Consider the following 24,881-nt stretch of genomic DNA (forward strand, 5'->3'; position numbering starts at 1 on the left):
ACTCTTTTTTTTTTTTCGAGATGGAATTTGGCTTTTGTTGCCCAGGCTGGATTGCAATAGCGCCATCTCAGCTCACTGCAACTTCCGCCTCGCAGGTTCATGCGATTCTCCTGCGTCAGCCTCCTGAGTAGCTGGGATTACAGGCATGCGCCACCACGCCCGGCTGATTTTCTATATTTCGTAGAGATAGGGTTTCTCCATGTTGGTCAGGCTGGTCGACATTTTACTCTTTAAAGTATTTCAGTATGAGCCAAAGTAGTAAATGACTACACTGCATTTATTGCAGTAGGCAAACCTTGTTGAGCCAAGGAAATGTGAAAACTAGGAATAATAACGGCTTTAGTTTAGACCCTAGTAGAACAAGAGACTAATTTTATCTTGAATAAGATGTGCATTTAGCTTAACTATGGCTTAATAGCAATTGAGATTCCATAATTTCCTTATAATTTATAGATTTTAATCTGAGATTTTTCAGAGAACTTGACTTCCTAATAGTTGTACTGTCATAATTAGGAAGTGAATCACATTGATATTCTTGAGAAGTTTGCGTGAATGTAGTGGTCTATGTAAGAGTTGGTGACATTCCTTTAATTATTCAATGGTTTCACTTTTTAGTAAATCTTCAGGTTTGAAAATCACTGGAAACCTTACAGTTGAGACTGATCATGCTTTTGTGAAAAAATATCAAGCCCCATTTAAGGAAAAAATGAAGTGTATTTTATAAGTAAGAAAAGCCATTATCATTTTAACTATAGAACTAACTTAAAATTTTAGAGTCTGCCCCAAATTCTCCAAGAATTGGAAGCCCATTGAGCCCAAAGAAAAATAGCGAAACAAGTATTCTTCAAGCAATGTCTAGAGGTTTGTCCACCAGTTTGCCTGACTTGGACTCAGAACCTTGGATAGAAGTTAAAAAGAGACATCAGCCAGCACCAGTGAAATTGAAGGTAAGTTGTTACAGACTGAGTGAAGTGTGACATACCCTGGGTGGAGTATAAGGTCAGTGCATTTTATGTTTGTTAGGTGCATATGTAAAATTTGGAAAAGTTTAGCAAAGTTTTAAATTTGTGATTGTTGGCCTTCAGTAGACACTTATGGGTTATTCTATGAGGAAAATAAGTTGTATCAAGTTTCAAAGTGTATTTTTTTTTTTTTTTTTTTTGAGATGGAGTTTCGCCCTATCACCCAGGCTGGAGTGCAGTGGTGGGATCTCGGCTCACTGCCCCCTCTGCCTCCCGGGTTCAAGCGATTCTCCTGCCCCAGCCTCCTGAGTAGCTGGGATTATAGGCATGAGCCACCACGCCTGGCTAATTTTTGTATCTTTAGTAGAGACGGGGTTTCACCATGTTGGTCAGGCTGGTCTTGAACTCCTGACCTCGTGATCCACCTGCCTCAGCCTCCCAGAGTGCTGGGATTAGAGGCGTGACCCACCACGCCCGGCCTTAAAGTGTATTTTTTATTTCTGAACATGATTTAAGAATTTTGGAGCCTGGGCACAGTGTCCCATTCCTGTAATCACAGCACTTTGAGAGACCGAGGCAGGAAGATTGCTTGAGCCTAGAAGTTCGGGGCCACCTGGGCAACATAGGGTGACCCTGTCTCTACAAATAATTCAAAAAATTAGCTAAATGCCAATTTTTTGGTGGAATGTGCCTGTGGTCTCAGCTACTTAGGAGGCTGAGACAGGAGGAACACTTGAGCTCAGGAGGTCAAGACTGCAGTGAGCCATGATCATACCACTGCACTCCAGGGAGGGCAACAAAGTGAGGTCCTATCTCAAAAAAAAGAAAGAATTTTGTCTTGGTTTTTCTACTTGTGACTAATTTTAACTTGAATAATATTTCAGTTTTTTATAAAGTTGAAAAAAATATGACTTTTTTTTTTGGAGACAGAGTCTCGCTCTGTCGCCCAGGCTGCAGTGCTGTGCTGCGAAGTTGGCTCACTGCAGCCTTTGCCTCCTGGGTTCAAGACAGTCTTGTGCCTCAGCCTCCTGAATTACTGGGATTACAGGCTCACTCTACCATGCCCAACTATTTTTTTGTGTGTTTCTGGTGCAGACGGGATTACACCATATTGCCCAGGCTGGCCTCAAACTCCTGTCCTCAAATAATTCGCCTGCCTTGGCCTCCCAGAGTGCTGGGCTTACAGGCGTGAGCCTCTGCAGCCTGGCCAGAAAATATATAAATTTTGAAGTTATACCCATGTTAATTATTTATAAGGTTTATATAAGTGTTGGTGATTTATACATCAGCTTTATATATGTTTTGGTGATATAATGCACAAAAGGAAAAGAAAATTGAATTTTTGGTGGGGGGTACATAAGGGAGTGAGATGGTTATATTTATAAAAAGAGCAATAGGAGATCCTTGTGGTGGTACTGCTCTGCATTTTTCGCTGGTGGCAGATACACGAACTTACATATGTGATAGGATTGCTTTGATCTAAGTAAAAAATGAGTGCAAGTAAAATTGGGGAAGTATAAGCTAAGACTGATTTATATCAAAGTCAATACCTTGTTTGGAATGTTGTAGTATATTTTTGTAAGATGTTAACATTGGGGGAAACCAGGATACATGAGATCTCTATTATTTCTTACAACTGTATGTGAATGTATAATTATTTCAAAGTAAAAGTTCACTAAAAATAAACTTGGGAAGAATGCCACTCAAAAGATTCAAATATTGAAAGTAAGCTCTCTAAAGAGGATGGAAGGTATTGAGAGGATTGTGATGTGGAGGACCAGCAAATTGTTTCTGGTAGCTGGTTTTAAAAGTGTAAGGAGAACTGCATAGTTTTATGGCCAAAGAATGCCAGTATATCTGAAATGTATGGTATTTTGATGCTACAGACTGAGGATCTGGCCTGGAGGAAACATGGCTTTAGGTTCTGGGGACCTAGATATTTCAGAGATAACTGTTGGGGTAGCTCAGTTATTGACATTATTTTTAATATAGTTTTTAAAAAGTGATCTTTTAAAAACATTCTAGAGTGGGTATAGAAATCTTGGTTGGACATCATTTTTCTTTGGAATTCTAAAAGCATTTTTCTTTTGTCATCTTGGTTTCTTTTGTCATCTTATAAAAGTCAGTCCCTTCGCATTCTTTGTATCAAGTGTTTTTTTTTTTTTTTCTTCTTGAGATTTTTTTTTTTTGAGATGGAATCTCGCTGTGTCGCCCAGGCTGGAGTGCAGTGGCGCAGTCTTGGCTCACTGCAACCTCTGCCTTCCGGGCTCAAGTGATTCTCCTGTCTCAGCCTCTTGAGTATCTGGGACTATAGGCGTGTGTCACTATACCCAGCTAATTTTTTGTATTTTTAATAGAGATGGGGTTTCACTGTGTTAGACAGGATGTTCTCGATCTCCTGACCTCCTGATCTGCCTGCCTCAGCCTCCCAAAGTGCTGGGATTATAGGCATGAGCCGCTGTGCCTGGCCTGAGATTTTTTTTTTTCTTTTTTTTTCTTTTTTTTAAAGACGGAGTCTTGCTCTTGTTGCCCAGGCTGGAGTGGAGTGCAGTGGTGTGATCTTGGCTTACTGCAACCTTCACCTCCCGGGTTCAAGAGATTCTCCTGCCTGAGACTTGTGAGTAGCTGGGATTACAGGCACCTGCTATCACACCCCGCTAATTTTTGTATTTATCTATTTTTTTCTTTTTCAGACAGAGTCTCACTCTTCCCCAAGCTGGAGTGCAGTGGCGCGATCTCAGCTCTCTACAACCTCCCCATCCAAGGTTCAAGTGATTCTCCTGCCTCAGCCTCCAGAGTAGCTGGGATTATAGGCACGCGCCACCAGGCCCAGCTAATTTTTGTGTTTTTAGTAGAGACGGGGTTTCCTTATGTTGGCCAAGCTGGTCTCGAACTTCAGACCTCAGGTGATCCACCCGCCTCAGCCGCCCAAAGTGCTGGGATTGCAGGTGTGGTCCACCGCACCCGGCCTAATTTTTGTATTTTTAGTAGAGACGTGGTTTCACCATGTTGGCCAGGCTGTTCTCGAACTCCTGACCCCAGGTGATCCGCTGGCCTCGGCTTCCCAAAGTATTGGGATTACAGGTGTGAACCACCTCACCTGGCCTTGCTTGAGATTTTTAAGATCATTTCTTCATCCCCACTCTTGACATTTCAAGATGATATGCTTTGGTGTAGGTCTAATTTTAAATAGAAAATCTTTTTTTTTTTTTTTTTTTTTTGGCAGAAGGTTTCACTCCCTTTGCCCAGACTGGTGTGCAGTGGCGTGATCTCTGCTCACTGCAGCCTCTGCCTCCTGGGCTCAAGCGATTCCCCTGCCTTAGCCTCTCAAGTAGCTGGGACTACAGGCACAAACCAACAGGTCTGGCTAATTTTCGTGTATGTATATATATTTTTTGTAGAGACAGGGTTTCTCCATGCTGCCCAGGCTAGTCTTGAACTCCTGGGCTCTAGTGATCCACCCACCTCAGTCTTTCAAAGTGTTGGGATTATAGGCATGAGCCACCGTGCCCAGTCAGGTCTTTTTTTTTATTTTTTATTTTTTTGAGATGGAGTCTCGCTGTGTCACCTAGACTGGAGTGCAGTGGCGCGATCTTGGCTCACTGCAACCTCCACCTCCTGGGTTCACACCATTCTCCTGCCTCAGCCTACCGAGGAGCTGGGACTACAGGCGCCCGCCACCATGCCCGGCTAATTTTTTTTCTTTGTATTTTTAGTAGAGACGGGGTTTCATCGTGTTAGCCAGGATGGTCTTGATCTCCTGACCTCGTGATCCGCCCGTCTCGACCTCCCAAAGTGCTGGGTCTACAGGCGTGAGCCACCGCACCCAGCTCAGTCAGGTGTATTTTTATTCATTGTGCTGAATATTCATGTCCTTCATTTTGGGGAAGCTAATGTTTCTCTTATTTCCACTTTCTGGTATCTGTTTTCATCTGATGTTGGACCTCTATGATTGATCATCTAACTACTGGGTGTTGGATGTTTAAAAAAAGTTCTCTTCTGATACTTTCATTATTTGCATCATTGTTTTGGTTGCTTTTTGAAGGCTTTCTTAATATCTGGCGATTTTTGGTTGATGGTTCATGTTAATATCAGTAAATTGGTATGGTTTTCTTTTTTGGTGTAATCTGCTCATCCAGGACTGTTTTGTTTAATGTGAGGTATGATTGCACACTCTATTTTTAGCTTTTTTTTTGAGACAGATTTTTGCTCTTGTTTGCCCAGGCTGGAGTGCAATGGTGGCATGATCTCGGCTCACTGTAATCTCCACCTCCTGGGTTCAAGCGATTCTCCTACCTCAGCCTCCCGAGTAGCTGGGATTACAGGCACCTGCCACCGCGCCCAACTAATTTTTTTGTGTATTTTTAGTAGAGACGGGGTTTCACCATATTGGTCAGGCTGGTCTCAAACTCCTGACCTCAGGCAATCCACCTGCCTTGGCCTCCCAAACTTCTGGGATTACAAGCGTGAGCCACTGCGCTCAGCTGATTGCACACTCTTGGTAAGTGAAAACGTCCTATGGACTTGGACACCTAGGCAGAGAATAGAGAGGCTGGCTCTTTTTCTCCAAAATTGCTAAAAAAAAAAAAAAAAAAAAAAAAAAAGTAGTTTTCTCTGAGACGTAGAATTTCTTAGTGTATCTCATTCATTGGTGAAATTACCTTTTCTTTTCCTTCCCCAACTCTATTTTAGAGGTTCAAAATAATACTAGGATGTGTTCAACTTCTGTTCAGCCCCAGTACCCAAAACATGAGCCCTCTCTTGTGAAATCTTATTTTGTTTAGGAAGTAATTCTCGGGCTTTTAGTTGGGAGCGATCTTTATATAGTTTTATATTCTGAGATAAAGGGATTGGATTGACTGTTCTAGCTGTATTCTGTAGTTGGTTTTCCACATACCTATTTTGATTACCATCCAGTAGTCCATTCCTACTCCTTCTAACTGCCATCTCAAAACTTTCTAGAACCCCGGCGGTATCAATGGCTTTTGCTTCCCTTTTAACCTTTGTATGAGTTCTAGGCTGCTGTTTTCTCTACTCTTGTTTATTATCAATACAATCCCATTTATTTTCTGCTTTCCAGAAAGTCATAAAGTCTTCGATCTTCCAATAGTAATACGTGTTTTCAGTATTGATGTGGATTTATTGCTTTTATTCTTTGCACTGTGTATTACTACTGCAAATAAGTATGCAAACTTAAGTCATCTTCAACTCCTAATCTCTTAATAATGGTCTTTTCCTTAGAAATTACAAAAACAAATTTGACAGTTTGGTGTTTATTGTCTTAGACTTTTATTATGTACTTGCAAATGTGAAAAGCAATGTATATAGTTTAAAATATATCATCAATTTTTAAAAAATATATATTCACAATGTTTTACAACTTGTCTTTTTTTAGTAAAAACATCTTGGGCAGCCTTCTGTTTACTAGACTGTTAGCTCCATCAGGGCATAGTTGTTGTTAAATTTATTGCTGTCTGTCCCTGTCTAGAACAGTGCCTGGCTCAGAGGGAGCACTCAGATAATTATCAACTGACTAAATGAATATGGATCTACGTTATTGGGAGTTTTGAAAGGGAGGAATTGTCTTTTTCCTAGACATAGGAAGTTAGCATGAACTGAAGGGTAAAATAGACCAGAGGATGACCAATGAAGGTAACACCAAGGAGAAACTACTTCCTGCTGTTGGGAGTTTTAGACTAGTTTATATATTAGAAGATCTAGGATCTAAAAGCTTAGACTTTTCATGTAAACCAACAACTGTTTTAAGTTTTTTTTTTGAGCTGGAGTGTTGCTCTGTCACCCAGGCTGGAGTACAGTGGCACGATCTCAGCTCACTGCAGCCTCTGCTTCTGGGGTTCAAGTGATTCTCCTGTCTCAGCCTGTCTCAGCCTCCTGAGTAGCTAGGACTACAGGTGCACGCCACCATACCTGGGTAATTTTTGCATTTTTAGTAGAGACGGGGGTCTCGCCATGTTGGCCAGGCTTGTCTCGAACTCCTGGCCTCAGGTAATCTGCCCACCTTGGCCTCCCAAAATGTTGGGATTACAGGTGTGAGCCACTGCACCTGGCCTAGCTGTTTTAAGTTCTATATAGGGGTGGACAATTTCTTTTTTTTTTTTTTTTTGAGACAAGGTCTTGCTCTGTCGCCCAGGCTGGAGTCCAGTGGCATGATCTTGACTCACTGCAACCTCTGGCTCCCAGGTTCATGCAATTCTCCTGCCTCAGCCTTCCGAGTATCTGGGACTACAGGTGCGTGCCATCACGCCTGGCTAATTTTTGTATTTTTAGTAGAGACAGGGTTTCACCATGTTGGCCAGGCTGGTCTTGAACTCCTGACCTTGTGATCTACCGTCCTTGGCCTCCCAAAATGCTGGGATTACAGGTGTGAGCCACGGCACCCGGCCTGAGGAGTAGACATTTTAACATTTGCTGAATATTAGTGTGAATTTGACATGAAAATTGGGCCATGTAGAATGGGGATGAGGATAGAGTAGAGGGATTAGCTAGGAAACTATGTTATTATCATTGTGAGGTAAAAAGGTTTGGAATAGGGAAGACCATTGACTCTGAAAATCAGAAGACCTTGATTCTATCTATCTGTCTGTCTGTTTATTTATCTTTTGAGACAGAGTTTCACTCTTATCGCCCAGGCTCGCGTGCAATGGTGCGATCTGGGCTCACTGCAACCTTCCTGCCTCCCAGGTTCAAATGATTCTCCTGCCTTAGCCTCCTGAGTAGCTGGGATTATAGGAATCTACAACCACACCCAGATAATTGGTTCTGTTTATAATTATGAAATCATAGGCAAATACTTCCATATCTCTGGACGTTTGTTTTCATCAGTAAGATGAGTCATTGCAATGTAATTGATGATTAAGACTATTCCAACTCTAAAAGAGTCTTTAATGTAATCCTTTCTTTATTCAACTTTGTGTTTTTCTTTAGTCTTAAATTTACTGGGCCAAAATAATACTAACTTGATTTTCTTTTACAGTTTGGCTGTTAAACTAGAAATTGAGCATAAAAGCTTGATATTACTTACTTGCAACACTGTTTTATGACATTTAATTTAAAAGTGATAGAAAGTTTTTTATATAAATTACCAATTTCTTCCTTCAGGAATCAGTGTCTGTCCCTGAAGGGTCATTAAATCAGCTATGTTCTTCAGAAGAACCAGAACAAGAAGAACTTGATTTTTTGTTTGATGAAGAGATTGAACAAATAGGACGAAAAAACACATTTACTGATTGGTCTGATAATGATTCAGATTATGAAATTGATGACCAAGACTTAAACAAGATTTTGATTGTAACTCAGACACCACCTTATGTGAAAAAACATCCCGGAGGAGATCGAACAGGCAACCACATGTCTCGGGCAAAAATCACATCTGAACTTGCTAAAGTTATCAATGATGGCTTATATTATTATGAACAGGATCTATGGATGGAAGAAGATGAAAACAAACATACAGCCATAAAGGTAATTGTTTCTGGCCAACATCTTTCTACTGATGCTTTGTTTTGATTGTATGTTGCTGTTTATATTTTCTTAAACTTGAGGCTCTATTTTATGAAATGTTGAATATAAATACATTGTATTTAACTTAAAATTCCTGGAAATATACCTGATAATTACTACCTGAGGAATCATTTTATTTTATGAAAGTAACAGCGTGATGAATACTGTAATTACAAAAGAAAATTAGCACTCACTGACTTAAACCCTTGCTTTTTTTTTTTTTTTTTTTTTTTTTTTAATAGGTGAAAATACTAAGAACACGCTTTCTCATATGAAATAAAAACAACTTACTGTGGGGACAGGCTTGAATTATATACTCATTACTTACCTGGCTATCACCACAGCTGTATGAGCCAGTGGCTTTAGAGAGCACTCTTCTTCCCCCTTTCTGTTTTCCCCACTTAGTCTATGGTGAATGATCTAAGATAGTGGAAATGGTTGTGGACAAACTATAAATGACTAAACTGGATGATTGTCTCTCTTGGTCTAGTCATTACTGTGGTGCTAGGGTTACTTTTTACAACCTTGTTCTAATTTGTTTTATCTTCTTGCATTTCACCTCAGATCCTGGTCTCTATCCTAGTTATTAAGGTAAAATAGAGACCCAGAATAGTTTACTAGGTATCTGCATTCCTTCAATATGAATTATAATGGCACAGATATGGGGATAAAAAGGGATCTTTTTCTGCCATTAAGTTTATCAGAAAAGTCCCAATAGTTAAATATTTGTTTTCAGGATAGGGTATAATAAGGGAAACATTATATGCCAAATAGGAAACTGATCTTGGTTGGAAATAGTTAAAAAGTTGTAGGAAGAAAAGCTAGCCAACTAGTGGCTGGGTAGAGGGGACTGCCTGTTGATGGGGCTTCATATCATCAGCAAGAAGTGTCCTAGCCTTCTTGGCTCCTCATTTCTTTTCTTCCTGGAATCCCCAGTACTGCTTTTAGCCTTCTGTAACCACTGCCTTCTTGGAGAACCTGCCTCAGGCTATGATAGCTTGTTATGTGACTTAGAGCCTGAGTAGTTCTCTGCCTATCCTACTGCTATGGGAAAGGAAGTGTGTTTTTATAATGCTTCTCAGTTGAAAGGCTTTCCTAGTGTAAGCATTGCTATTTTATTTGTAATACTTAGTTTCTGTAAGTAATACCTATCTTAAATCCTTTTAGAACAGAGATTCTAGTACATTCTACTAATAATCAGTTAAAATTATTCTTCCCCCATTCTCAATCCCTTTACCCAGCTTTGTTTTTCACCATAGCATGTATCATTATCTATAATTCTGTATATTTTACTTACTTTTATTCTCTTGGAGAAAAACCATGGATGTAATACCAATGACAATAGGATTTTTTGTCTATTTTGTTCATTACTATTGTATCTCTAGTGCTAGAATGGTTTCTGGCACAAATAAATATTCAATTCATGTTTGTTAAAGTGGGTAAATAAATTATAGAGTAAACATTATGCACTAACCAAAGGAACCCAACCATTGTGTGTAATATTGGTTCTGTGGGAAAATGTTTTCAGTCTTCCAAGTAGTAACAAATTTGTAAGCCAACTTGAGAAACATGCCATTTGTAGGTGATTATTTCCTTAAATTATAGACAACAATAATTAAATGCCATGTATTGAGTTCTTGAGGCATGTGCTGATCTTATTCATTAACTATTAACAGAAAGTAATCTTGGCTATATAACTTTAACCATTATAATTGCAAATATATCTTACTTTGACTTGATTCTTACATTCCTGTCATTTAACTCATTCTCTTTGGTTCTGATTCTGTGGTCTACATGTAGTTCCTCATTAGACTTATACTTTTCCTGTGGGTCTGCTTAAAGGGAGAGAAATCAGTCATTTAACATATGCTCATTGAATGCTTACTGTGTGCCAAGCACTGCTAGAAACTGGGCACAGAGTGAGAAGATAACAAATAGGGTTTCTACATACCTAGAACCTACAGATAATTGGGGGAACAGACATAAACCCACAAGAAGTACTTAATCACAAATTATAATAAATATTCTAAAAGAAAAAAACAGGATGCTGTTTCTTTGAGTAGTCAGGGAAGGCCTCTGAGAAAGTCAGTAATAGTGAAATCTGAAGTGGAAGTAGGACATGTAACCAAGCAAAGAGTAGGGAAACGGTATTCCAGGAAGAGGGAACAGTAAATGTCAAGGATATGTGGCAGGAAAGAATTTGGCGTATTTGAGGAAATGGAAAAAAGGTCAATTTGCCTACGGTATTATATAAAAGGTTAATTATAGATGAATAGGCAGGAGTCATATCATTTATGTGCCATGTTAAATAATGTGGAATTTATCTAAAGTTCAAATGCAGTACTTTAGGTTTTGCAAAGGCAGTGTAACATCTAATTTTTATTTTTAATAAATCACTCTGGTTGTTTTGGCACAGAATGGATTGTACAGGGACAAAAATGGGCAGAAGAAATCCAGTTAAGAGGCTATCCATATAGAAGATGAATTGGTAGGCTGAGACAAACAGGTGGCAGAGGAAATATAGAAGTGAGAAGACCCATCTCATCTGAGCCATGAGGAATGATTATATAGCAGTTGTGTAGGAAAGTGTGTTGTTGTGAAAGTCAAAAGCTGGCCCTAAGAATAATAGGTGTGTCAGCAACTTTACAGGTTGAATTAGATAGAAATGAAAAGTATGCCAAATTGATAGGGCAGTTTAGTACTGATTTTCGACCTCTGCAATAAGAGTTTTAGTGGATCCAGAAGCTATGTTGAACTGGACCAAAGAGTGAGTAAAGGCTTTATTCTGTTTTTGGCATATATTTACTGCTGAAGACTACTAAAATGAATAGGCTTATAGGTAAGAAAATATCTGCTTAAAATATTTGAAGATATGCTAGGTACATTATTATCAGGATAAAACTATACAGAAGTGAAGTACTGAAACTTACTTTTACCCTTAGGACCCTTTGTAGAAGCTACCCAAACAGGGGTAAAAACCATAAACTCAGGGACCAGCCAAAATTGTGGATTCCCATAGGATTCCTTTTCCCATTTAATTGGTACCCAAAAGTGCACCAAAGTCTCACAGATCACCACTGAAGAACTTACTCATGTAACCAAATACCACCTGTTCCCCAAAAATCTATGGGAAAAAAAGGTACCCCAAAGAATACACTTACAGTGAAAGAACTAAACTTGCTTCCTACCTACTCCCCTAAGGGACTCTATAAAGAATATTTTTCTGACTGGTGCAGTGACTCACACCTGTAATCCCAGCACTTTGGGAAGCCAATGTGGGTGGATCACAAGGTCAGGAGATCGAGATCACCCTGGCCAATATGGTGAAACCCCACCTCTACTAAAAATACAAAAATTAGCTGGGCATGGTGGCACGTGCCTGTAGTCCCAGCTACTCGGGAGGCTGAAGACAGGAGAATCACCTGAACCTGGGAGGCAGAGGTTGCAGTGAGCGGAGATCACGTCAATGCATTCCAGCCTGGTGACAGAACAAGACTCTTGTCTCAAAAAAAAAAAAAAAAAAAAAAAAAAAAGAATGTTTTCTGGTTGTGCTGAGCAGAATAGGGAGGAAAAAAATTGGGCTAGAAGTTGTATTCATGAAACCCAAGTTCATACTCTGTGGGTGACTAAAGGAAGCACTAGTTGTAAATTTAATGTGATTGCGGTCTTTTTGTTTCCCAGACACCTAGCATATGAAAATAAAGATATTTTTGTGTGTGTGAAAATATTCACCTTTATCTTAGACCTCCTTTATTCACATTATATTGCAAGGAAAGTTAGCAGCACATAAAGTGAATAATCTAACAAGAAAGTGAGATCTTGCATGTGAGAATGAGCAGAAAGTAACAGGCAGCAGAAACATACCTTAAAATAGTTTTTTTTTGAAATGGAGTCTCGCTCCATCGCCCAGGCTGGAGTGCAGTGATACCATCTTAGCTCACTGCAACCTCTGCCTGCTAGGTTCAAGTGATTCTCCTGCCTCAGCCTCCCAACTAGCTGGGATTACAGGCGTGTGCCATCACATCCAGCTAAATTTTTATATTTTTTGTAGAGACAGGGTTTCACCATTTTGGCCAGGTTGGTGTCGAACTCCTGACCTCAAGTGATCTGCTTACCTCGGCTTCCCAAAGTGCTGGGATTACAGGTGTGAACCACCATGACTGGCCCCTTAAAATAATTTAGATAGTCAGATTATTAAACAAAATACGCAGTAGCTAGGCTTACTATGTTTAAGAAAATAAAAATATGTGTAGAAAAGAAGAAATCCTAAAGAATAACCATAGAACTTCTGGAAGTAAAAACAATTATGATTAAAATTAAGAGCTAAATCAATTGAAGGGATTAACAACAGATTAGACAGAATTGGAGAATTAGTCATTTGGAAGACTGTTCACAAGAATTTATTCAGAAATTTCCAGAGTAGCAAAGAAATAGAATATATGAAAAGAGGGTACAGAATGATTTTCTACACAGTCTTTCCTATCAGTTGATAAGTTTTAAATCAAATTTTGTAATTTAACATCTAGATTTTGTTATAAAGCTTTTTATTTTTATTTTTAAAAAAAAAGGTAAGCAAGAAACTTGGAATATAGGATAATGGAGAAGGTCTAAAATACACATTTAGTCAGAGTTCCAGAGTGAAAGGGTAGAGAGAATGGGGCCAAGTCATTATTATAAGAGGCAATTAGGACCTCTGCAGAACTAAGGAGAGGTGTCAGAGTTTAGCCAGAAAAAAAAGACAGATTACTTTCTTTTTTATTTTTTTTTAGACGGAGTCTTGCTCTGTTGCCTAGGCTGGAGTACAGTGGTACGATCTCGGCTCACTGCAAACTCTGCTTCCCGGGTTCATGCCATTCTTCTGCCTCAGCCTCCCGTGTAGCTGGGACTACAGGCGCCCACCACCACGCCCAGCTAATTTTTTGTATTTTTAGTAGAGACGGGGTTTCACCATGTTAGCCAGGATGGTCTCGATCTCCTGACCTCATGATCCGCCAGTCTCGGCCTCCCAAAGTGCTGGGATTACAGGCGTGAGCCACCGCGCCCGGCCCAAGACATATTACTTTCAAGAAAGAAGAATCATTAGACAGCTGATAGCTAGTTTCCCAACAGTGACAGCCAATAGACAATAGAATGATAGCTTTAATTTGCAAGGGAAAATAACTATCAACTTATAGTTGTAGGCCTTGCAAAAATATCTTTCAGTAAGAGTGTAGAATATGAGAAATTGCCACCAGCAGAGCCTCATGAAAGAAAGTCCCAAAGGGTAGAATAAAAGTGATTTTACATGTCAGAAACACAGAAAGGACTGCAGAGCAAAACAAGTAATAAATACATGAATAAACCTAAGTGAATATTAACTGTATAAAGCAATTATTATGTCTGATAGATTTACTATAACATTAACACAAACTGGGAGAGAGAGCAGCAAATGAATCTAGTATTTAAATGTAACTTCATATCTGGAAAAAAGGTACTGATTAAAGTTATTAAAGTTTGCAAATTGCAGTTTGAAGGATACCATTTAATTAACAAGGTGAACTAAGTTCATATGGAAATTTCAGGAATCCATAGTAGTCAAAACACTCTTAAAAAATAACAAAATTATGGCCGGGTGCGGTGGCTCACGTCTGTAATCCCAGCACTTCAGGAGGCTGAGGTGGGTGGATTACCTGAGGTCAGGAGTTGGAGACCAGCCTGACCAACATGGTGAAACCCTGTCTCTACTAAAATTACAAAATCAGCCGGGCATGGTGGTGCATGCCTATAATCCCAGCTACTTGGGAGGCTGAGACAGGGGAATTGCTTGAACCTGGGAGGTGGAGGTTGCAGTGAGCCGAAATTGTGCCATTGCACTCCATCCTGGGCAACAAGAGTGAAAATTCTGTCTCAAAACAAACAAACAACAAAAACAAAATTGAAGGACTCATTTTACGATTTCTAAACTCACTACAAAGCTACAGTAATCAAGATAGTGGTACTATCATAAGGATGAACATATAGATCAATGGAATAAAATTGAGAGCCCAGAAATAAACATGTCTATTTTCAACTAACTTTTCAATAAATGTGCCTAGACCATTCAGTATGGAAAGAATAGTTGTTTCAACAACTGGGACTCTGTCAACTTGATATCTACATACAAAAGAAGGAAGTTGGGTCCCTCCCTATCTTACATCACATATCAAAATTAACTTGAAATGAATTAAATTCATAAATTTAAGAGGAAAAAGGATAAAACTCTTAGGATAAGATGTGTAAAATCTTCATGACCTTGGATCTGACGGTGGTTTTTCATATGATACTAATAGCACAAGCGACAAATGATAAAAACAGGTAAGTTGGACACCATCAAAATTTAAAAATTTTGAATCTCAAAGGATACCATACAGAGAGTGAAAAGCCAGTACAGATGTTCCTCAAATTATGTTGGGGTTACATCCTTATAAACTCATCATAAATTGAAAATATACTGTTAAACTGAAATGTATTTAGTACACCTAACCTACCACACATCATAGCTTAGCCTAGTCTACCTTAAACCTGCTCAGAGCTCTTAATGTTAGCCTTAGTTGGGCAAAATCATTTAAACACAAGGCATATTTTATAATAAAGTATTAATATCTTATATAATGTATTGATTACTGTACTGAAAGTGAAAAACAGAATGGCTCACTGCTGCTGCCCTGCATTGCAAGAAAGTATACCACATATTGCTGGCCTGGGAGAATTAAAATTTTGAAATACAGTTTCTTCTTCTAAGTGCCTCTTGCTTTCACAACATTGTAAAGGCAAAATCGTAAGTCAAACTATCATAAGCCTGGGGCTATTTGTACAAAAAACCACAATACAATTTACATTTGCACCCTAATACATGAAATAGTATAAATCTGACAAAATATGTACAGGATCTATATGAGGATTACTACAAAACCCTGATGAAAGAAAGAAAGGGGGCAGGTGCGGTGGTTCACGCCTGTAATCCCAGCACTGGGAGGCCGAGGCGGGCAGGCGGATCGCGAGGTCAGGAGATTGAGACCACCCTGGCTAATACGGTAAAACCCCGTCTCTACTAAAATACAAAAAAACTAGCTGGGCGTGGTTGTGGCGCCTGTAGTCCCAGCTACTCGGGAGGCTGAGGCAGGAGAATCACGTGAACCTGGGAGGTGGGGCTTGCAGTGAGCCAAGATCGCACCGCTGCACTGCACTCTAGCCTGGGTGACAGAGCGAGACTCCCTCTCAAAAAAAAAAAAAAAAAAAAAAAAAAAAAAAAAAAAAGCCAGGTGTGGTGGCGCGTGCCTATAGTCCCAGCTACTCGAGAGGCTGAGGCAGGAGAACTGATTGAACCCAGAAGGCGGAGGGTGCAGTGAGCTGAGGTCACACACTCCAGCCTTGGCCACAGAGCAAGACTCCGTCTCGGGGAAAAAAAAAAAAAAAGGAATAAGTAAATTGAGAAATATTCCATGTTCATATTATAGATAGGAAGACTCAATAATGTGTCAATTCTTTCCAACATAACTATAGATTCTGTGCAGTTTATGGTCTTGTTAAATTGAGATGCATTTAGTATACCCAATCAAAATCTCAGCAAATGATTTTGTGGATATCTCCAGAGGCAAAAAAACACCTAAAAAACCCAGAATAGCTAATACAACATTGAAAATTGGAAGACTGATACTACCTGACTTCAAGATTTACTGTAAAGCTACAGTAATGAAGACAGTACAGTATTGGTGAAAGAATAGACAACTAAATCAATAGAACAGAATGGAAACTGCAGAAATAGACCCACACAGATGCAGTCAACTGATGTTTGACAAAGGAGCAAAGGCAATACAAAAGAGAAAAGTCTTTTCAACAAATAGTGCTAGAACAGCTGAGCATTCATGTGAAAAAAAATGAATCTTCACCCTTCAGAAAGGGTGGAGAAAGTGGAAGGACTGTAGTCCAAAATGTAAAAGACAAAACCGTAAAAGTCCTAGAAGATGATCTAAGAGAAAATCTAGATGACCTTGGGCTTATCATGACTTTTTAGATACAACACCAAAACAATCCATGAAAGAAATAAGCTAGAATTCTTCAAAATTAAAAACTTCTGCCCAGTGAAAGATACTGTCAAGAGAATGAGGAAGGCCAGGTGCAGTGAGTGGCTCGTGCCTATAGTCTCAGTACTTTGGGAGGCTGAAGTGGGAGGATTGCTTGAGACCAGGAGTTTGAGACCAGGAGTTTGAGACCAGCCTGGGCAATATAGTGAGACTGTCTCTACAAAAAAAATTTTTTTAAAAAAGGAGAGAAGCCATTGACTGCTAGAAAATATTTGCAAATGACAAATCTGATAGAGGGCTATTATCCAAAATATACAAATAACTATTAAAACTGAGAAAACAGAACCCAATTTAAAAATGGTTCACGAAAAAATGGTTGATAGATCAGTTTATTGAAGAAAAAAAGAAAAAACTATTGAAAGAACTGAGCTGACACTTCACCAAAGAAGATAAACAGCAAATGCATATGAAAAGATGCTCGATATCAAATATTAGGGAGTTGCAAGTAAAAACAACAATGGGATGCTACCGTAGACTCATTAGGAGCACCAACATCCAAAACAATAACACCAAATGCTTGCAGGGATGTGGAGCATTAGGAAATCTCATTCATTCCTGGCGGCAATGCAAAACAGTACAGCCTCTTTGGAAGGTAGTTTGACAATTTTATACAAAACTGAACTAAACATACTCTTACCAAAGGATCTAGCAGATTTACTCAAATGAGTTGAAATGTATAGCCACACAATAACCTGAACATGGATGTTTATAGCAGCTTTATCCATAAATTGTCAAAACTTGGAAAACACCAAGGTGTCTTTCAGTAGGTGGATGGATAAACGAGCTGTGGTACCTTCCTACAGTGGACTTACTCAGAGCTCAAAAATGAATGAGCTATCAAGCTGTGAAAAGACATGGATTCATACCAAGACTTAGTTTATATTGGGTGAAAAAAGCCTATTTGAAAAGACTACATACTGTATGATTCCAACTAGGTGGCATTCTGGAAAGGGCAAAACTATAGTAACAGTAAAAAGATCAGTGATTGCCAAGGGTTGGAAGAGATGAATGGACAGAGCACAGGTTTTTTAGGGCAGTGCTACTATTTTCTATGATATTCTAATGATGGATACATGCCATTGTACACTTCTCAAAACCCATAGAAAATGTGCAGGACAATTTTGATCATACCGTAAGTGTGTTCATCTATTGTAACTAATGTATCACTCTAGTGCAGGATGATAGTGGGGGAGGTTGTATGTGTTTGGGTGCGGGAGGTCTATGGTATACTCTGTACTTTCTGCTTGGTTTTCCTGTGAACCTAAAACTTCTAAGAATACCTAAAAAAAAGATAACAGATTAGGAGAAAATATTTGCAAATTAAAGGAGGGAGGGGCAAAGAACTTATTTTCTTCCAAAAATTTTTCTTTGAAAAAAGTTTTTGCCCGTCTGTATGTGTTGAAGAATATTTGTAATATACAAAGAGCTCTTACAAATCGATAAGATGAATAACCTGATTTTAAAAAGGGAAAACAGGAGCTCAAGGCCAGCCTGGGCAACTTAGTGAGACCCTGTCTCTAAAAAAAAATAAAGATATAAACTAGGCAGATGTGGTGGTGTGTGCCTGTAGTCCCAGCTACTCCACAGGCTGAGGCAGGAGGATTGTGTGCGCCCAGGAGTCTGAGGTTACAGTGAGCTATGATCGTGCCACTGCACTCCAGCCTGAGCAATCAAGCAAGACCTTGTCTCTAAAAACTAATAAATAAATTAAAATAGGCAAAGAATTTGAGTAGACATTTCTTCAAAGAAGAGATACATGGGGCCAATAGACACTTGAAAAGTTTCTTAACATCATTAGCCACCAGGGGAATTGAAATAAAATCGTAATTATACCATGTTATGCCCAACAGGATAACTATAATAAAGAAGACAGATACACTGCCAAGTGTGAGGATAGGGAGAAGTTGGAACCCTCATACCACACTGGTGGGAATGTAAAATGGTGCATCTGCTTTGGAATACAGTCTAGCAGTTTTCAAAAGGCTGAACATAGGGTTACTATGTGACCCAGCAATTCCACTTTTATGTATGTAATCCAAAGAAACAAAGACATTTATGCAGATAGATGTCATGTTCTTGTACATGAATGTTCATTTCAGCATTTCAAAAAATGAACAGAACTCAGATTTTTATTAACTGATGTTTGGATGAATGTGGTATATCCATACAATAGAGTGGCAATCAAAGGAAATGAAGTACTTAATTTTTTTTGATTATTATTATTATTTTTTGAGACAGAGTCTCACTCTGTCGCCCAGGCTGGAGTGCAGTGGCGTGATCTTGACTCACTGCAATCTCTGCCTCTCGGGTTCAAGTGATTCTCCTGCCTCAGCCTCCCAAGTAGCTGGGATTATAGGCACGTCTGGCTAATTTTTGTATTTTTTAGTAGAGACAGAGTTTTGCCATGTTGGCCAGGCTGGTCTTGAACTCCTGACCTCAAATGATCTGCCTTCCTTAGTGCTGAGATTACAGGGGTGAGCCACTGTGCCTGGCCGATTTTTAAATTTTTATTTTAATTATTATTTTAGTTTTGTCTTAAGATCTTTTTTCTCTAACCTGCTTCAGAGAAAGAGAAATGAAGGACTAATACATGATACAATATGAAAGCATTATGAAGACAGTATGTGAAAGGAGCCATCATAAAAGACTACATTTTACGGAGCAGCAGTCCCCAACCTTTTTGATACTGGGGACTAATTTTATGGAAGACAATTTTTCCATGGACTGGGGGGCATGGTTTTGGAATGATTTAAGCACATTACATTTATTGTGCACTTTATTTCTGTTATTATGTTATAATATATAATGAAATAATTGTGCAACTTATCATGTAGAATCAGCAGGAGCCGTAAGCTTGTTTTCTGCAACTAGATAGTCCCATCTGGGGGTGATGGGAGACAATGACAGATCATCAGGCATTCGATTCTCATGAGGATCACACAACCTAGATTCCTCGCATCTGCAGTTCACAAAGGGGTTCATGCTCCTCTGAGAATCTAATGCTGCCACTGATCTGGCAGATGGTGGCGCTCAGGCAGTAATGACAGTGATAGGTAGCAGCTGTAAATAGAGATGAAGCTTTACTCGCTTGCCCGCCCACCACTCACCATGGTTCCTAACAGGCTACAGACCAGTACTGGTGAGTGGCTAGGAGGAAATGTGGAGTGACTGTTAATGGTTATCAGGTTTCTTTTGGAGGTGATAAAAATGTTCTGTAGTTGATTGTGGTAATGGTTGTGAAACTCTGAATATATGAAAAACAATTGAATTGTATACTCGAGTGAATAAAAAAAATTAATTAAAAAAAAAAATCGGGCTGGGCACGGTGGCCCACGCCTGTAATCCTAGCACTTTGGGAGGCTGAGACGGGTGGATTACTTGAGGTCAGAAGTTTGAGACCAGCCTGGCCAACATGGTGAAACCCCATCTCTACTAAAAATACAAACAATGGCCGGGCGTGGCGGTGCAGGCCTGTAGTCCCAGCTACTCGAGAGGCTGAGGCAGGAGAATTGCTTGAACCTAGGAGGCGGAGGTTGCATTGAGCTGAGATCGCACCACTGCACTCCAGCCTGGGCAACAAAAGTGAAACTCCGTCTCAAAGAAAAAAAAATCATTTAACCATATACATAAGGGTTTATTTCTGGACTGTCTATTCAATTGGTCTGTATGTCTGTCTTTATGACAGTACCACAATGTTTTGATTACTGTAACAATCAGGAACTCTAAAGCTTCCAAATCTCTTCTTTTTCAAGAATGTTTTGGCTATTCAAGGTCCCATGAGATTCCATGTGAATTTTTTGGGTGAATTTTTCTAACTGTGCAAAAAATGCCATTGGGATTTTCATAGGCATTGCACTGAAGCTGCAGATACTTTGGGTAGTACTGACATGTTAACAATATTAAGTCATCCATGAACATGAGATGACTTTCCATTTATTTGTTGTTTTTTATAACAGCTTTTTTTTGTGGAGGCAGGGTCTTGTTATACCTGGTGTCAAACTCCTGGCCTTAAGCAATCCTTCCGCCTTGGCCTTGCAAAGTATTGGGATTACAGGTGTGAGCTACTGAACCTGTCCGGGTAAATGATTTTTTTGACAAGTGTATCAAGACCACTCGATGGAGAAAGGATAATCTCTTTGACAAATGATATTGGGAAAATTGGGTATCCACATGTAAAGGAAGGAAGTTAGATCTTTACCGTATATCTTTACCGTATACCATAAACAAAGGTGAGTTAACCTGGATTAAACACTTAAGCATATTACCTAAAATTATTGAACATTTAGAAGAAGGCCTTAGGGGAAAGCCTTCATGATCTTGGATTTGGCAGTGGTTTCTTGGGTATCACACTAAAATCACATGTTATAGAACAAAAGTAGACAAATGGAATTCTTGAAAATTAAAAATGTATGTGTATGAAAGGACACAGTTAACAGTAGGCAACCTATGGAATGGGAGAAAATATTTGCAAATCATATATCTGATAAGGGATTAGTATCCTGAGTATATAAAGAACTACAAATCAACAAAAAATATAACTTAATTTTAAAAATGGACAGAAGACTTGTATAGACAGTTCTCTAAGGGTGATATGAAAATGGCTAATAAGGCTGGGCGCAATGGCTCACGCCTGTAATCCCAGCACTTTAGGAGGCCGAGGTGGGTCAGTCACTTGAGGTCAGGAGTTTAAGACCAGTCTGGCCAACATGGTGGAACTCCATCTCTACTGAAAATACAAAAAAGTTAGGGTTGGTGGTGCACGCCTGTAATCCTAGCCATTCAGGAGGCTGAGGCAGGGGAATCGCTTGAACCCTGGAGGTGGGGGTTGTGGTGAGCTGAGATCGCACCACTGCACTCCAGCCTGGGTGACTGAGACTTCATCTCAAAAAAAAAAAAAAAAAAAAAGGCTAACAAACATTTGAAAAGATGCTCAAAATCACTACTCAGAATAGAAATGCAAATAAAAAAAAATCACAGGATTATCACCTCACACTGATTAGGATGTTTACCATTTAAAAAACCACACAGAAAATAACAGTTGTTCACAGGGATTTGGAAAAATTAGAACCCTTGTGAACTCTCAGTGGGAGTGTAAAATGGTGCAGCCCTTATGGAATACAGGATGGCAGTTTCTCAAAAAATTAAGGATAGAAATATCATGTTATCTAGCAATATTTATTCTAGGCATATATCCAAAAGAATGAAGGTAGGATCTTTAAGAGGTATTTGCATGTCCATGTTCAGAGCAGCATTATTCACAATACCCAGAGGTGGAAGTAAGTCAAATGTCTTTCAGTGGAGGAATGGATAAGCAAAATGTAGCATATACATACAATGGATTATTATTCCACCTTAGAAAGGATGGAAATCTTGCTGCAACACGGATGAACCTTGAGGACTTTATGCTTCAGTCACAAAAAGACTCAATCAAAGTATGTTTCCACTTATAGGAGATACCTAACTAAAGTGGTGAAGTTTATAGAAACAAAGTAAGAAGGTAGTTGCCAGGAGCTGAGGGCAGGAGAGAAACTGGGAAAGTGTTGCTTAATGGGTATAGCGTTTTATTTTTGCTAGAGGAAAGTTTTGGAGATCTGTTGCACAGCAGTGTGAATATATTTAACATTACTGAATTGCACACTTTAAAATGGTTAAGATGGTAAATTTTGTGATGTGTTTTTTAACATAATTAAAAATTATTTAAAAAATCCAACTACATACCAAATTAAAAAAAAATAACCAAAGAAAACTTAATACACATAGGCTCAGACCTGTAATCCCAGCACTCTGGGAGGCTGAGATGGGAGGATCACCTGAGGTCAGGAGTTCGAGACCAGTCTGGCCAACATGGCGAAACCCCATCTCTCCTAAAAATACAAAAATTAGCTGGGTGTGGTGATGCATGCCTGTAATCCCAGCTACTCGGGAGGCTGAGGTAGGAGAATTGCTTGAGCCCGGGAGGTGGAGGTTGCAGTGAGCTGAGATCGCACCATTACACTCCAGTCTGGGAGACAGAGCTAGACTCCATATCAAAAAAAAAAAAAAACGAACCAAAAACCAAAACATACATGCATATTAATAGTAGATGGAATAGACTTACAAAGTTGGCTTAGAGATAAGCATTACTAGTGTGCAAGTGTCATATAATGATAAAAAGTGAAGTTTATCAGAGGAGATAACCTCAAATTCAATATATTTAATATCAAAGCTTCAAATATATGAAACAAAAATTGGTAAAACAAATCCACTGTTGTAATGAGTGATTTACTCTCTATATAAACAAGGCATAATCAGACAATAAAAAGTAATTTCAGAAACAATGTTTTGCCTAAGAACTGCAGAGCATATGTTCTTTTTTAGTATATACATGGTACTTAGACCTCCGCTGGTTTATAAAGTGAATTCCAAAGCTTTTATATTACACAAAGCACATTATTAGTGGAATTAAACTGGTGATTTTATTTGTTAATTTTTAAATACTTTTGTAGAGGTGAGGTCTCACTATGTTGCCTGGCTGGTCTTGAACTCCTGGCCTCAAGAGATTCTATGACCTTGGCCTCCCAAAGTGTTGGGATTACAGGCATGCCACACTGCACTTGGTCAAGCTAGTGATTAATAATAATAAAACTAAATGAAATAAATTCCCGTATTCCTGAAAATGGTATGGTTTTAAATAACTCAGCATTCAAAGAAGAAATTAGTAGAAATTAGAAAATTTGAATTGAATGATAACTGAAGTTAAAAAGTGCAGCTAAGGCAATAGGCTTAAATGCAAATATTAGGGAAAACACTTGAAATTAATAGGCCAATTACCAATATTATCTTGGCTTTATTAAAAAAAAACTCCCCCAACAGGTTGCAGTGAGCAGAGATTGTGCCACTGCACTTCAACTTGGGCGACAGAGCGAGACTCCATCTCAAAAAAAAAATAAAAAAGAAACAAACAAACAAAAAACTCCCCCAATTCTCAAAGATAGAGCAAAAGCTTCTCATTCATGTTACCTGACATTGGCTGTGGGTCAGCTATTGCAGCTCTGTATGTTTGGTTCTTCTCCAATTGTCTTCTCATTTGGGGATTAATTCCAGAACAGCAGTTCCTGTACAATACATGCTTATTCATGTGGCAGAGGGGAAGAACAAGAGGCAGAGCCAAATCTTAGTTATATTTGACGTTGCTGCTTGTATGTGCTTTCTGTGCATTTTTTATATTCCATTGACTATATGGCCAAGCCTATAGGCTGGGGAACATATATTTTTTCATTCCATTTGAAATTTATTTTTTAGTGATACATAATAATTGTATATATTTATGGGATACGTGTGATATTTTGATACATGCATACTATGTGTAATTATCAAATTAGGGTAATTTATATATGTCACCTCGAACATTTATCATTTCTTTGTACTTGGATGGGGAATATATATACACACACTATATACACAAATGTGCGTGTTTATATATATATGTGTATGTGTGTGTGTGTGTGTGTGTGTGTGTGTGTGTGTGTATATTTTTTTTAGGGCGGGTGGTGACAGAGTTTTGCTGTCTCACCCAGAATGGAGTGCAGTGGCATGAATCTCAGCTCACTGCAACCTCCACCTCCTGGTCTCAAGTAATTCCTGTGCTTCAGCCTCCCAAGTAGCTGGAACTACAGGCATGCACCACCAAACCTGGCTAATTTTGGAATATATATATATATATATATATATATGTGTGTGTGTGTGTGTGTGTGTGTGTATATTTTTTTTTTTTTTTGAGACAGGAGTCTCGCTCTGTCGCCCAGGCTGGAGTGCAGTGGCCAGATCTCAGCTCACTGCAAGCTCCGCCTCCCTGGTTTACGCCATTCTCCTGCCTCAGCCTCCCAAATAGCTGGGACTACAGGCACCCACCACCTTGTCCAGCTAGTTTTTTGTATTTTTTAGTAGAGATGGGGTTTTACCGTGTTAGCCAGGATGGTCTCGATCTCCTGACCTCGTGATCCGCCCGTCTCGGCCTCCCAAAGTGCTGGGATTACAGGCTTGAGCCACCACGCCCGGCCTGTAATATATATTCTTAAAAGGCAGGTGACAGTGGTGAATATGCATAATCTTCTCTTCTGGGGAATATGAGGATTGAACAACATAACAGAATCTGCTATAGCATTGATCTCAAGAAGTTAGGAAAAGAATTAACAATATAAACCCCCATAAAAAATATGGAAGGAAATAAATAGCAGAATTTAATTAATTACATCTAACACATAATAGAGGACCTAATTTATGACTTAGTCATTTCAGGACTTAATTTTTCAAAAAG

At 39.1% G+C, this 24,881-nt stretch overlaps 1 protein-coding gene across 21 annotated transcripts in view; it reads left to right on the forward strand.

Annotated features, from left to right (window-relative positions):
- Positions 1 to 24,881, forward strand: part of LARP1B (La ribonucleoprotein 1B) — a 154,060-nt gene that overhangs the window by 51,847 nt on the left and 77,332 nt on the right. For 14 of the 21 annotated variants that reach the window (XR_012093434.1, XR_012093432.1, XR_005238337.2 and 11 more), the window contains exons 10-12: positions 775 to 947; positions 3,656 to 3,727; positions 8,082 to 8,444. Coding sequence is in view for 17 of the 21 variants with exons in the window: in XM_037991850.2 (XP_037847778.1) it covers positions 775 to 947; positions 3,656 to 3,727; positions 8,082 to 8,444 (608 nt within the window). In the remaining 4 variants the exon portion in view is untranslated. The remainder of the gene's footprint in view (positions 1 to 774; positions 948 to 3,655; positions 3,728 to 8,081; positions 8,445 to 24,881) is intronic. The other 7 variants (XR_012093433.1, XM_073017625.1, XM_007999769.3 and 4 more) reach the window with 1 other exon arrangement.

The sequence above is a fragment of the Chlorocebus sabaeus genome, chromosome 7 (genome assembly GCF_047675955.1).
Source record: "Chlorocebus sabaeus isolate Y175 chromosome 7, mChlSab1.0.hap1, whole genome shotgun sequence".
NCBI lineage: Eukaryota > Metazoa > Chordata > Mammalia > Primates > Cercopithecidae > Chlorocebus > Chlorocebus sabaeus.